Source organism: Chiloscyllium plagiosum, chromosome 3, assembly GCF_004010195.1.
Source record: "Chiloscyllium plagiosum isolate BGI_BamShark_2017 chromosome 3, ASM401019v2, whole genome shotgun sequence".
NCBI lineage: Eukaryota > Metazoa > Chordata > Chondrichthyes > Orectolobiformes > Hemiscylliidae > Chiloscyllium > Chiloscyllium plagiosum.
In genome coordinates this window covers 71,797,141-71,812,265 of record NC_057712.1, presented here as the reverse complement: position 1 = coordinate 71,812,265, position 15,125 = coordinate 71,797,141, and the positions used below count along the sequence as shown (strand labels likewise).

Below are 15,125 nucleotides of genomic sequence, written 5' to 3'. Positions count from 1 at the left end.
AGCTGGCGTTTGGCCTCAGCGGTGTAGAGGTCGGTGCGCCAAACTACTACCGCGCCTCCCTTGTTAGCTGGTTTGATAGTGAGGTTGGGGTTGCAACAGAGGGAGTGGAGGGCTGCGTGTTCCGATGGTGAGAAGTTGGAGTGGATGAGAGGGGTGGGGGAGTTCAGGTGGCAGTTAATATCGCGGCGGCAGTTGTCTATACCAGGGACCCAATTGTTAAGTGCTCTCAATTAGCATAAAGGGTAAAGTAATTTAGATAGCAAACTCCTCAGAAAATCTTGCAAGATGTGACTAAGACGATTGTCATGAGCTATTTGCCCCACTGAGTACACCAAATGCATCAGACTTTATTCAAATTTCAAATGCCATCACTCCGAAAACAATAAAGCCTTTTAGCTGGCTTACAAAATGAAGTCATACAGAGCACCAATTGTAGTTATACCAGCTGAGTTGAAACTAATTCCACTGGCAATATGTTTACTGATTTTCAACAATCTGAATTGACTGTCCTGTCATTACTTTGCTATTTTATTTTCTCTCTTGCAATCATTCAATTCAACCTCTGTCAGAAAACTCAAGTAATCAGAGTACACAAACTTTGTTTAATATTTACATTTTACTATTGTTGATCGTTACTTGCAGGACCAAGCTTTTTTGCTTAAAAACAATAAATATGTTGTGTGCTTACCTTTAGAAAAACCTGCAGATCCTGAGTCTGCATGTGGTGAAGAATCTCTTGCTCGAGGTGTTTCAGCAAAGCTATACACATGTAAACCTGATAGTCAGGACCCAAGATAACACAAACAGCAATGTAGTGACCGATCTCAGTCCAGTTTAAATAGTTCCAGAAGCATTGAGATAGCCAGTGCTGACAAATCTGCATGAAATGAAGAACAAACTGTTTAGACTTGAGCCTAGTCACAATGAAACACCAACCTCAAATTCAATCATTAATACATTGTTACAATATTAGTCAATGTCACAAACATTTTTAAAAGAAATCTAAAATCCCAGCGATTTATTAAAAAATGAAGTCACACAATTCAAAAGATTTCTTTTACTATACAAGAGTCAACAAAGCAAACACTAAATACTTCCTTAGTTAATCACCTGTATTTCAAAACTCCAAAGTCAATGTGAGTGAAACAGCAATTAACATTCAAATTGTGGTCAGTGACAGATTACACCTTAAATGGTCGGTACAACTAAGACAAACTTAGGCAGTCAAACAGCATATATCAATTTCAGTAAGAAAGTCTTTAAAAAATCTGACTTCATCACAAAAAGAAAATTCAGCTCCTCTTCTTCTAGAAGTTACCTTGATGCTCAGCCAATAGCAGTGCACACCAACTCAAATTCCAAAGGCACATTTTTCACCAAAAACTTCATTTTCTCTGCAGAACCTTCGTAATCTAATTTATGAAGGGCTAGATTTCATAGATCACCAATGTTATTGCCAAAGAAACAGAAACAACTATAATAACTATAGTTTTGCTTATCCCTAGCTTCTGCATTTCCATTATCGACTTCAGTCTGTCTGTATCACATTGGAATCATCTATGACTGTGTCCGTTTATATAGTTTCAATCAAAGCCTAGGTTTTCAATTTCAGATTCAGTCTTGGCTTACATAGCAATGAAAAGGTCAGCTTCCTTTCACAAATTCCCTTTCAATTCAGGTTTATGTCAAAAAAACACAAAAGGTGAAACCATGTATTCAGATGAACAATTGTGGCACTGCAGTCAAGAATTTCAAAGATTCATAACCCTCTGAGTAAAAACAAAAATCTCCTCATAGAATCTCTACAGAATCCATGGAATCCCTACATTGTGGAAACGGGCCCATCGGCCTAACAAGCCCACACCAACCATCCAGACCCCCTACCCTATACACATCCCTGAAAACTATGGGCAATTCAGCAGCCAATTCACCTAACCTGCATATCTTTGGACTGTCAGAGGAAACCCATGCAGACACGGGGAGAATGTCTGTGTGGAGTTTGCACAGTCGCCTGAGGCTGGAATTGAACTAGGGTCCTTAGTGCTGTGAGGCAGCAGTGCTAACCACTGAGCCACCATGCCACCCCATTTAAATGTAAATCTGTGTCATTTTCAAATTGTGTTCTATAGGTCTAGACTCTCCAACCAGGAGAAGCACTTTACCTGCATTTACCCTGTCAATTCCTTTAAGTATTTTGTAGGTTTCAATGACAGCACGACTCATTTTTCAAGATTTTAGAGAATCTTGGCCCAGTTTGCTCAAACTCTATTCACCAGACAGTCTTGCCATCCCTCAAACAAGTCAGGTGAACCTTCGTGAGATAAATGGGAAGTTCAAAACTAGGAAGTATATTTTTAAGGTGAGAAGACAAAGATTTAAGAGACCAGAGGGGCAATGTTTTCACACAGAGGGTAGTTTGTATGTGGAATAGACTGCCAGAAGAAGTGGTAGATGTCGATACAGTTACAACATTTAAGACATTCAGACAGGTACATAAATTGGAAAGGTTTAGAGGGATATGGGCAAAATGCAGGAAAGTGGGACTATTTAGTTTGGGAAACTTGGTCAGCATGGACGAGTTGGACTGAAGGGTCTGTTTCCAAGCTGTATGACCCTATGATTCTAAACAGACCAAAACTGGGCACAGTATCCAGATGCAGTCTAACCAATCTTCAATACAATTTTCTATTCCTGCAATCAAATCCTCTTGTGATAATATCCCATTAGCCTTTCTAACAGCTTATTGCACCTGCATGTTAGCCTTCAGTAACTTATTGACAAAGACATCTAGGTCCCTTAGTACATCTGCACTTCCTAATTTCTTACCATTTAATATACACATCTGGTCCTCCTACCAAACTCAATAATCTTATATTTTTCTGCATTATATTCCATCTGTCATGTTCTGTCCCACACAATAAGCCTGTTCAAATCCTTTGAAACCACTTTAAACCTTTTTCATAACATGCATACCCATCTAGCTTTGCATCATCCACAAATTTTAAAATATTACATTTAGTGTTCACACTCAAATTATTGAAAAATATTATGAACAGCCGAGATCTACTAGTCACAGTCTGCTAATACACGAATGATCCACTTATTCTTTCTGTTTGCTTTCTGCTTTTTAGCCTGCCCTAAATCCATGCAAGTATATTATCTTCTTTCTCAAGTTCTTTAATTTTGTTAGCCAACTTTCTGTGCAAGATCTCATTAAAATCCTTCTAAAAATCCAAGTATACTACATCCATCAACTCCCTTTTATCATGTTATCAGCATTCTCAACAAACTCAAACATATTTGTGAAATATGATTTATCATTCAGAAATCCAGGTTATATGCCCATGCATTATTATTGAAGTGTCCATTTATCATATCCTTTATAATTGTTATTACATTTTCTGTACTGAAGTAAGTTTGACAGGTCTGCAGTTCCAAGTTTTCTGTCTTGTTTCCTTCTTAAAATACAGAGTGGCATTTGTTAGCTTCCAATCTGCAAGAATCATTCCAGATCTTGAAATTTTGGACGATGCATCGATGACCTCTATTGCGATGTTTTTCAACCCTCTGATATGTTCATGTAACCTGATGGCTAGTTTTCTGCCTGTTCGTCCAGTGTAGTGTTTGTAACAGTTCTTGCAAGGTATTTTGTAAATGGCATTCATTTTGCTTTCTGTCTTTCAAGTTCATTGGCTACTGTTTTAGTGTGTTAATTGGTTTGTGGGCTACCGTGATGCAATGAGGTCTGAGTAGTCTGGCAATCATTTCAGTGACTTTAATAGACAATGAAAAAGTTGCCTTAGTAAGAGGGTTAAGTTACAATTTCAGGGATATGGACAAAAAAAAATTCTTACAGCATTAGAAACAACACTGAAAGACACCAAACTCTGAGGAAACCCAGCAAACCATCAGGTAGACAGTCGCACCAAAATTAAGCAGGAAGGAGGAAGGAAACACACTCAATATACAAATAAGGGAAGCACTAGAAGCACTCAAAAAAGATAAAAACATTGTTATTCTACCTACAGACAAAGGACACTTGACAGTCATGTTAAACTGAACATACGACATTGTGAAAGCGAATGCACTGCTTGCAGATACCAACACTTACGAACAGGTGGCGATAGACCCAACCTCACAACTAGAGAACCAAATCACAGCCTTACTCAAAAAACTTCAGACATCTAGAGAATTAAACAAGACTGACTTCCAAAAAATGAAACCAGATGGATTTAACATGATACGTTTCTATGGATTATCCAAAATTCACAAACCAGGAGCCCCCCTCAGACCCATAGTCTTGCTACCTGGAATACCAAATGTACAGATTAGCCAAGGAGCTACACCAATAACTAAGCAATTAGAAGAAGATTCACGACACTCCATTCACTCCACCCAAGAATTCCTGAACACCAATGATATCAAGATAGAAGACGATAAAATAATGATCTCCTTTGACAAAACAGCTTGATCAACATCAACCTGGCCAAAGAAACACTGACTACACTATTAGAAGCACCAAAGACACACACTATAAACCAGATACCATCGACTACATCAGAAAGGACAATATCGTCAAACTAGTGGACCTATACCCTACCACTCACTTCACTTTCAATAACAAAACCTAGACAAACTAATGGAATCTTTGATATCAGGGTTTTTAAGCAGAGGTAGTAATACAGAGATTCAAACAAACAGCTCTGCCAACCATTCAATCCAAACTTTGGGTCCACTATATGACTTTTGTCATCAGGAAACAAAACAAATTAGAGGAAACCTTGAAAACCATCAATAATATCCTTACTGGCATAAAATTCACTAAAGAGGAGGAAAACATAAACAAACTGCCATTCCTAGATGTCACAGTAGAGCGAACAGCCAATGGGGAACTTCAAACCAGTGTCTACAGGAAAAGAACACATACGGACCGAATACTGAACTACAGAAGCAATCATCCCAACATCCACAAACGAAGCTGCATTCGAACATTATTTCAATGAGCCACGACACACTGCAGCACAGAAGAACTATGAAGAACAGAGGAAAATCACCTATACAGCATATTCAAAAAGAATGGGTATCCAATGAACACAGTCTGATTTCTCAGCAAAAAGCCCTGAAGAAGGGCTTATGCCCGAAACGTCGATTCTCCTGTTCCCTGGATGCTGCCTGACCTGCTGCGCTTTTCCAGCAACACATTTCCAGCTCTGATCTCCAGCATCTGCAGACCTCACTTTCTTCTCAGCAAAAAACCCAAACAAGCAGACAAAATGTGCTCAGAAACACGAACCACTCTCCGTTACATCAAAGACATCTCAGAAATGAGTGCCACACTACTCAGACGTCTTGGCATCATGGTAGCCCACAAATCCACCAACAACTAAAACAGCAGCTAATGAACTTAAAGCACCCTATAACAGACAATAAGCAAAATGAACATCATTTACAAAATAGGCAGAGGTGGAGATTAGAGTGGTGCTGGAAAAGCACAGCAAGTCAGGTAGCATCTGAGGAGCAGGAGAATCGACGTTTTGCGCAAAAGCCCTTCATTAGGTATGATTTCCCTGCTCCTCAGATGCTACCTGACCTGCTGTGCTTTACCAGCACCACTCTAATCATTTACAAAATACCTTGCAAGAACGGTAACAAACACTGCATTGGGCAAACAGGCAGAAAACCAGCCACTAGGATACATGACATCAACTAGCCACAAAAAGCCACATGACCACTATCACTGATATCTTTACCTACAGATCAGGAAAGACACCACTTTGACTGAGGCTACACATCCATTCCAGGACAAGCCAAACAGAGACACACACAAGAATTCCTAGAAGCATGCATTCCAACCGGAACTCTATCAACAAACACATCGACTTGGACCCCATCTTACCTCTAAGAAAAAGAACAGGAAATGACAGCACCAACACAGGAAATTACATCACCAACCCAAGGAAACCTGAACACATAAATAGAAAGCGGGACATAACACCAGCGCTTCACTGGAGGCTCACTTATGATGTTACCTAGTATGGTGATGAAACGTCTGAACACAAACCTCAGTTCAGTGAGAAAACTTACATCCAACAAATTATATAACAAAGAACAAAACATTAGTTTGATTGCAAGATTAAAGATCGATAATGTTTAGTTCATACTACTTTTAAAAGGAGAGCAAGAGAGAGTAATTGAATGAATAATTGAAAAGAAAAGCATATACAAACATGTATCTATCATGTAAAGTGAAACACTGTTTATATGGCACCTTTAATACAACAAGATGTCCCAATGTACTTCATTGGGCTTTATAAAGCAAAGGTTGACACCTAGCCACATATTAAGACAAGTGGATAAAAGCTTAGCCATTGAAGTAGTTTATTTCAAAAGCATCTTAAAGGAGGAAAGAATGCAAGAGATTTTGAGAGAGCAAGTTCCAAAGTTTATGACCTGGGCATTTAGAAGGTACAGCAACTACTGCAAAGCAATTAAAATCATGCATGCTCATGAAGTCAGAATTAAATGAGCACAGATATCTTGGAGCGTTCTGCATCAATCAAATCCAAGTGGAACTCCAGAAGTGTCTTGAGGCTTAATTAATTTATTTTAGGATTGAGTTCCACACAAAAAATAATACTTCAAAAAATATACAATTAGACATGAATAGATATGAAAAACAATATTGAGAGATTTAATTAAGAGACTAAGTATTATTGGGATGTTCGAGATTTTCAGGACACTTATTCATCGAAAATACTAGCTCCCAAGTCAGGCACAGTGCAATCATTTGACACTGCTTCTTAATATGATAGTGATCTTGACTGGGGGTTGGTAGAGATGATGCTGAGCAAATATTTAAATTGCAAATAAATACAACCAAATTTTGCATGCCCAACACAAAATAAATTGAATAAAAGATACAAGCCCTCTTGATTGCTAATGCTGCATGCTTGAACTTACAATTTAATGCATGAGGGCTATAATGTGGAAGACTGTAGGCCCCAGAGTGTAATTTCTGATCCACAAAAATATTAATTTTCCACAATGAACTTCACGTGGCCATCACTTTTTACTGGGAACACAGAATTCTTCTCGCACTTCCATATTCTTTTGTCTTCACATTTTTATAGAAGCTTTTGCAGTCATTTCTTTGTTCCCTGCAATCTAACTCATATACTCTAAGTTTCCCTTTTGATTTTTTTTTAAACTGAATGCTCAGAATCTTCAGGAAAAAGCTTACTGCTTTTCCTAGCAATTTTATGTGTTTCCTCTTTTGATTTAAAACTATCCTTAATTTCTTTTGTAAGCCATGCCTGAGATACCTTTCCCCTGATATTTTTGCATCTGACATGAATTAATAATTGTAATTCATGCACATGCTTTTAAATATGAACCATTGCCTATGTGTGACAACCCTTTTAGTAAAGGGCTTTCAAACCTTTCTCGCCAATTCGAGAGTCATACCTATATTGTTCCCTTTATTCAACTTGGGATGCTAGTTTTGGATTTGACGGTTTAATCTCCATCTTAAATGAAGAATTCTAATATATTATGGTTACACCTCCCCAAGGGACCCAGCATAACAAGATTGTTAATTAACCCTTACTTATTACACAGTACCTAGTCTAGAATAGCTTTTTCTTTGGTACATTCTCAATGTTTTGGTCTAAAAAGAATATCACATTAATTCCTCCTGGGCAATACCATTGCTAGTTTGGTTTGTACAATCTATATTTTTAAATTAATGTCACCTATTTTTACAGTTGTACCCTTATTGCATACTTCTGATTTATTGTTTAATGCCTTCTACAAAACTCCACTGCTATTTTGGGCCTATATTGGCTTCTGCCCCTTAGTGTTTCTTATCTCCACCCATACAGATTCATCATCATGATTTTACCAGTCAATCACCTTCCTTACTATTGCATTCAAAACTCCTTTACTAACACTGCTACCCCAGCTCCTTTCCCTTTTCGCCTGTCCATTCCAAATAATAAATATCCATGGATGTTCAATTCCCATCCTTGGTCACCCTGAAAACATGTCTCTGTAATCATAACTACATCATAACTGGTCATGTCTATTTGTGCTGACAATTTATCTATCTTATTACGAATGTTCGTGCACTAATATTCAAAGCCCTTAGAATTCTATTTTTAACCATGTTGGTCAGTTTAACTTTATTTTGCACTACTGCCTGATTCACATTTGCCCTAGTTTTTGCCTTTCATTTTACCTTCCTAATTCTTTCTGTTTTGCTTCCATTATTTCTCCTCCTCCTCCTCACTCTCCTACTCAGGTTCACATCCTCCTGCCATTTTAGTTTAAACCCTCCCATCAGCACTAGCATGTATGTACTGGACATTGCTCCAGTGTCGCCCAGATGCAATCCATCCTGTTTGCACTGGTCCCATCTTCCTCAGAACCAGTTCTAATGTCTCAGGAATCTGAATTCCTTCCTCATACTCCACTTCTTCAGCCATGCATTCATCTGGTATATCCTGCTATTTTTACTCTCACAAGGATGACTACTTTTGAGGTCCTACTTTCTAACTTACATCCTAACTCCCTTGATTCTACTTGTAGGATTTCATCTTTATTTTAAAATCTATGTTGTTGGAAGAGCAAGCACTGGCAGTTCACTATCTAAGTCGAAAACTGTGGTACTGAAAAAGCACAGGTCAGGCAGCATCCGCGCAGGACAGTCAATGTTGCAGGCACAAGCCCTTCATCAGGAAGGGCTGCTCACCATCTGCCTTCAGAATGCCTTGTAGTCACACCAAGACATCCAAGGCCTTCATGCCAGGGAAGCAATATCCCATCCTGGAGTCTCTTTGCATCTGTGTTGTTTCCATTCCCCTTACTATAGAATTGCTATCACTATATTCCCAACTCTTGAGCGCCTGAGCCATCTGTGGTGCCATGGACTTGGTTGCTGCTGCCATCCCCTGGGACGTTATCTAAAACGATATCTCTGTTGGGGAGAGCAACAGCCACAGGTGACTCCTGTATTGTTTGTCTTCATCTACTGGGTGGTCGCCCATCTATTTTCTGCCTGTTCAGTCTTAATTGCGATGTGACTGCCTCACTGAATGTGCTGTCCACAACAATCTCAGCATTGCGGATACTCCATAACATCTCTGACTCTTCAGGTAAGTTGTGTAGAACTTGAGTCTTAGGCAAGTCTTATACCCTTCCACTCTGTGCTGCACTCCACATGTGCAATTGTCTCTGATTCCTCAGGTATTCTTTCAAAAATTAAATACTTCAGCTAACAACTATAAGTTTTCTGTTTTGTCACCTTTCTTTTTTTCCACAAGAACTGGCTGAAGCACACTTTTCTCAGACTGCTTCACTGCGATGCTGGCTGCAGGTCAATCTTCCCTGTTCAAAGGTATGCATGTTATCAAAGCCAAATTGAACTGTGCTTATCAGAGTTAACCACACTTATCACATCCTGCAAACTTCTTCAGAGTTTGTTGTTCTACTGAGTCAACAGCCCATTTACAAAGAGGTGTGATAAGAGAGCAACATTGTGGTGTGACATCTTCTGGGGAAGAGTGACCATAATATGGTAGAATTCTTCATTAAGATGGAGAGTGACACAGTTAAATCTGAGACTAGGGTCCTGAACTTAAAGAATGCTAACTTTGATGGTATGAGGCATGCATTGGCTAGGATTAGCTGGCCAAGGATACTTAAGGGGTTGACAGTGGACAGGCAAAAGCAGACATTTAAAGAACACATAGATGTACTTCAACATTGTACATCCCTATCTGGCATAAGGGTAAGACAGAGAAGGTGGCTCAACCATAGTTAATAAGGGATATCAGGGATAGCATTAAAGCCAAAGAGGCATATAATTGGCCAGAAAAAGCATCAAACCACAGGACTGGGAGAAATTTAAAATTTAGTAGAGGAAGACAAAAGGTTTAATTAGGAAAGGGAAAATAGAATATGATAGTAAGCCTGCTGAAAACATAAAAACTGACTGCAAAAGCTCCTATAGACATGCGAACAGAGAAAGATTGGTGAAACCAAATGTAGGTCCTTGCAGTTAGAATCAGGTGAATTCATAATGGACAAAGAGATGGCAGATCAGTTGAACAAATACTTTGGACCTGTCTTCACTGCGGAGGACACAAATAACCTTCTGAAAATGCGAGGGGGCAGAGGGTCAAGCATGAAAGAGGAACTGAAGGAAATGGTATTGGTGAAATTGATGGGATCAATTGGGCTTATTAGTGATTGGCAACATGGTTTTGTGCAGGGAAGATCACGTTTTACCAACTTAATAGAATTCTTTGAGGAAGTGAAGAAGTTGATTGATGAGGGAAGGGCTGTAGATGTCATATACACAGATTTCAGTAAGGCATTTGATAAGGTTCTCCATGGTAGGCTGATGGAGAAAGTGAAGTTGCATGAGGTCCAGGGTGCACTAGCTCGATGGATAGAGAACTGCTTGGGCAACAGGAGATAGGCGTAGCAGTGGATGGGAGTTTCTCAAAATGGAAACCTGTGACTAGTGGTGTTCCATAGGGATCCATGCTGGGACCACTGTTGTTTGTGATATACATAAATGATCTGGAGGAAGGTACAGGTGGTCTGATTAGCAAGTTTGCAGATGACACTAAGATTGGTGGAGTAGCTGATAGTGAAAGAGACTGTCAAAGAATGTAGCAGAATATAGATAGAATGGAGAGCTGGGCAAAGAAATGACAGATGGAGTTCAATCCGGGCAAATGCGAGGTGATGCATTTTGGAAGATCCAATTCAAGAGCAAATTATACAGCAAATGGAAAAGTCCTGGGGAAAATTGATGTACAGAGAGATCTGGGTGTTCAGGTCCATTGTTCCCTAAAGGTGGCAATGTAGGTCAATAGAGTGGTCAAGGCAGCAAATGGCATGTTTTCCTTCATTGGACAGGGTATTGAGCACAAGAGCTGGCAGGTCATATTATGGTTGTATTAGACTGGTTCGGCCATATTTGAAATATTGTGTACAGTTCTGGTCGCCACATTACCAAAACGATGTGGATGCTTTGGACAGGGTGCAGAGGAAGATCACTAGGATGTTGCCTGGTATGGAGGACACTAGCTATGAAGAGAGGGTGAGTAGATTAGAATTATTTTCATTAGAAAGCCGGAGGTTGAGAGGGGTACCTGTTTGAGGTCTACAAAATCATGAGAGGTATAGACAGGGTGGATAGCAAGAAGCTTTTTCCCCCCAGAGTGCGGGACTCAATTAATGGGGATCACGAGTTCAAAGTGAGAGGGGAAAAAGTTTAGGGGAGATATGCATGGAAAGTTCTTTACGCAGAGGGCGGTGGGTGCCTGGTTCGCATTGCCAGCGGAGGTGGTAGAGGTGGGCATGATAGTGTCATTTAAGATGCATCGAGACAGATACACCAATGGGCAGAGAGTAAAGGGATACAGACTCTTAGAATAGACGACAGGTTTAGATACATGATCCGGATCGGTGCAGGCTTGGAGGGTCGAAGGGCCTGTTCCAATTCTGTAATTATCTTTGTTCGTTGTTTTTAGGATAGTTTATCAAAATACATTCTGGAGGTGACCAGGCTATATTAATAAACTGTTCAGGCAACAGGCTGACAAATTGAATCATAGGATCCCTACACAGTGAAAGCAGGCCAGTTGGCCTGTCAAGTCCACAAGGACCCTCCTAAGAGTACCTCACCCAGACCTACCGCCCTATCTCTATCCCTGTAACCCTGCATTTCCCATAACTGATCCATCAAGCCTGCACATCCCTAGATACATCCACCTAACCTGCAAATCTTAGGACATAAATGTCCTGGTTCCAAAAGACTTCAACTGTGGTCTTAAGTGGTGAGTGAGATAATTAATGCATTGGTTTCAATGTTCCAAAACACAGTCAATTTGGGAAAGGTTTTATTTGATTGGAAAATTGTGAATGTAAATTCATTCTTCAAAATATAAGTAGACAGAAAGCAGGAAACTACAGGTCAGGTAGCTTAACATTTATCAGAAGGGAAAGTGTTAGAAGTTGTTATAAACGAATTTACGTCCAAGCATTTAGATACATTCAAGACAATCTGGCACAACCAAATGATTTTGTGAAAGGGAAGTCATGTTTCAGCAATTTAATGGAGTTTTTGAGGAGATGAGATGTGCTCTAGACATAGATGTACTGTGCTTATATTTTTGGAAGGCATCTGATAAAGGTGCTGCATCAAAAGTTAGTGTGGGACACAAAAGGTCATGGTAAAGGGGTACTATATTGGCATGGATAAGAGATTGGCTGCTGAACAGGAAGTAGAGTAGGCAATAAATGATTTTTTTTTAGATTCCAAATGCCTCTTAATAGTTGCTATCAAATCTGCTTCTACCATCTCCCTAAGCAGTGTGTTCAGGCACCTACCACTCTCTGTGTGAAAGAACTTGCCCTGCACAACTCCTTTCAATTTTCCCCCTCTCACCTTAAACGTATGCACTGACATTTCCACTCTGGGAAAAATACTCTGACCATCCCACCCTATCCATGCTTCTCATTGCAAGGTTTGTAGCTCAGGTTGAGGTTTAGGGTGTAACTAACAAACTTAAAAGACCCAGTACAACCCATGGACAAAACCAACGTCGTCTACAAAATTCTTATGCAAGGACTGCCACAAACACTACATAGGACAAACAGGAAGAAAGTTAGCCACCAGGATACACGAACAGCAGCTAGCCACAAAAAGACACGACCCTCTCTCCCTCGTGGCCCTACATACGGAGGAAAAAAACCATTTCGACTGGGACAACACATCTATCCTGGGACAGGCTAAGCAAAGACATGCCAGAGAATTCCTAGGGGCCTGGCACTCCAACCACAACGCCATAAACAAACAGATAGATCTAGATACCATCTATCAACCCTTCAGAAAATGAACAGGAAATGACATCACCACAAACCCCAGGAACCTCATCCAGGACAAACATATAAATAGAAAGCAGGAGACAACAGCTTCGCTTCACTTGGAGATCGCCACTGATGATGTTACCTAGCGAGGTAATGAAACGTCTGGATATCAAACCTCCAGCTCAGCGAGCAAACCTACACCCTAAATGCTTCTCATTTAATGTACTTCCATCAGGTTGCCCCTCAGTCTTCAATACTCTCGTGAAACAATCAAAGTTTGTCTGACCTCTCCTTATAGCTAATACACTCCAATCTAGAAAATATTCTAGTAAATCTCTTTTGCGTCTTCTCTAATCACCTAAAAAAGGATGAGAAGGCAAATGGTGAAGAGGACACAGAGATTCTAAAATCATAGAATCCTAATAACAGAATCCCTACAGAGTGAAAATAGGCCCATCAGCCCTGCAAGTCCACACCGACCTTTCGAAGAACATCCCACCCAGACCCATTCTTCTATTGCTCTACATTTACTCTAGACTAATGCACTTAATCTACACATCCCTGAACACTACATGCAATTTAGCATGGCCAATTCACCTAACCTGCACATCTTTGGATTGTGGGTGGAAACCGGAGTACCTGGAGTAAACCCACACAGACACGGGGAGAATGTGCAAACTCCACACAGAGAGTCGTCTGAGGCTGGAACTGAATCAGAGTCCCTGGTGTTGTGAGGCAACAGTGCTAACCACTGAAGCACCATGCCACCCCTACAGAGGTATATAGTCAGATTACGCAACTGAGCATAAACTTGGCAGACAGCATACAAGGTGGGAGTGTGTGAGGTATAGAACTATGGCAGGAAGAATTATTTCAATGGAGAGAGATTGCAGAAAGTGGCACCAGAAGGATGAATCATAAAAAGATAATATTCAAGTTCAATAGGTAATAGGGAAGACAAATAAAATGCTGGTTTTTATTTCAAAGGGAATAATGTACTAAAATATGAAACGCTACAAAGCTGTACAAGGCACTAGCTAGACCACACAAAATAAAGATGAAGATTGGCACAGTGGCACAGTGGTTAGCACTGCTGCCTCGCAGCGCCAGAGACCCGGGTTCGATTCCCGCCTCAGGCGACTGACTGTGTGGAGTTTGCACATTCTCCCTGTGTCTGCGTGGGTTTCCTCCGGGTGCTCCGGTTTCCTCCCACACTCCAAAGATGTGCAAGTCAGGTGAATTGGCCATGCTAAATTGCCCGTAGTGTTAGGTAAAGGGGTAAATGTAGGGGTATGGGTGGGTTACGCTTCGGCGGGTCGGTGTGGACTTGTTGGGCCGAAGGGCCTGTTTCCACACTGTAAGTAATCTAATCTAATCTAATTTGGTTTCCTTATGTAAGGAAATATGCACTGGCACTGGAAGCAATCCAGAGAAGGTTAACTAGGTTGGTTTCAGATATGGAGGGATTTCTTTATGAGAACAGGTTGAGTAGATTGAGCCTATACTCTAAAGTTTAGAAGAATGGAAAGCAACCTTTTGAAACATAAAAGATTCTTAGGGGTCTTGACAGGGTAGATACTGACAGATCTTTCTCCCCCTGTGGACAGTCAAGGCTCAGAAGACATAATCAGAGTGTAGGGTTATCCAGTTAAGAGAGAGAGATGGGGAAGAACTTATTTTTTCAGAGGGTAGTGAAGCTGTGGAACTTTTCACCACAGAGGGCTGTCAAGGTTGGATCATTAAGAATATTCAAGACTGAGGCAGAGAGACTTTTAATCTGCAAAAGAAATCAAGTCCTATGGAGAAAAGGCATAAACATGGACTTGAGGATGATCAGATTAGCCATAATCTCACTAAATGGCAGTGAAGAATTAATGAGCTGAATGGAAAATTTGGCTCCTAGTGTTATGGACTGATTTGAGAGCATTGTCTCAAGTGTCTTGCAGGAGGACTGTCTCCCTATGGCAAACATCCTTGTAGTTCCTTGTAGTCACCAATCTATTAACAATTAAGTTGACTTCTATTGTCTCCACTATTGTCAGCACATGCATGACATGTCCGTCAGTGCCTGGCAAAGTTGCAGATGTACTTCAGTATCTGTGTCCAGCATAGTTTGGGGAGAAATCCCTCCCCATTATGGATTTTTCCACAGCTTTTCCTGTCATCAGTGCTTCATAACAAGTGAAAACGCAAATAATTCTTTAATGTGGACTCTGTGTCTGTGGTGGAGCATGTTAGTAAGT

At 40.3% G+C, this 15,125-nt stretch overlaps 1 protein-coding gene across 4 annotated transcripts in view; it reads right to left on the bottom strand.

Moving 5' to 3' along the window:
• tbc1d32 (TBC1 domain family, member 32) overlaps positions 1–15,125 on the bottom strand; it is a 251,277-nt gene that overhangs the window by 22,746 nt on the left and 213,406 nt on the right. For all 4 annotated transcript variants that reach the window (XM_043684307.1, XM_043684303.1, XM_043684311.1 and 1 more), the window contains one exon: positions 689–877. In XM_043684307.1, coding sequence (XP_043540242.1) covers positions 689–877 — 189 coding nt within the window. The remainder of the gene's footprint in view (positions 1–688; positions 878–15,125) is intronic.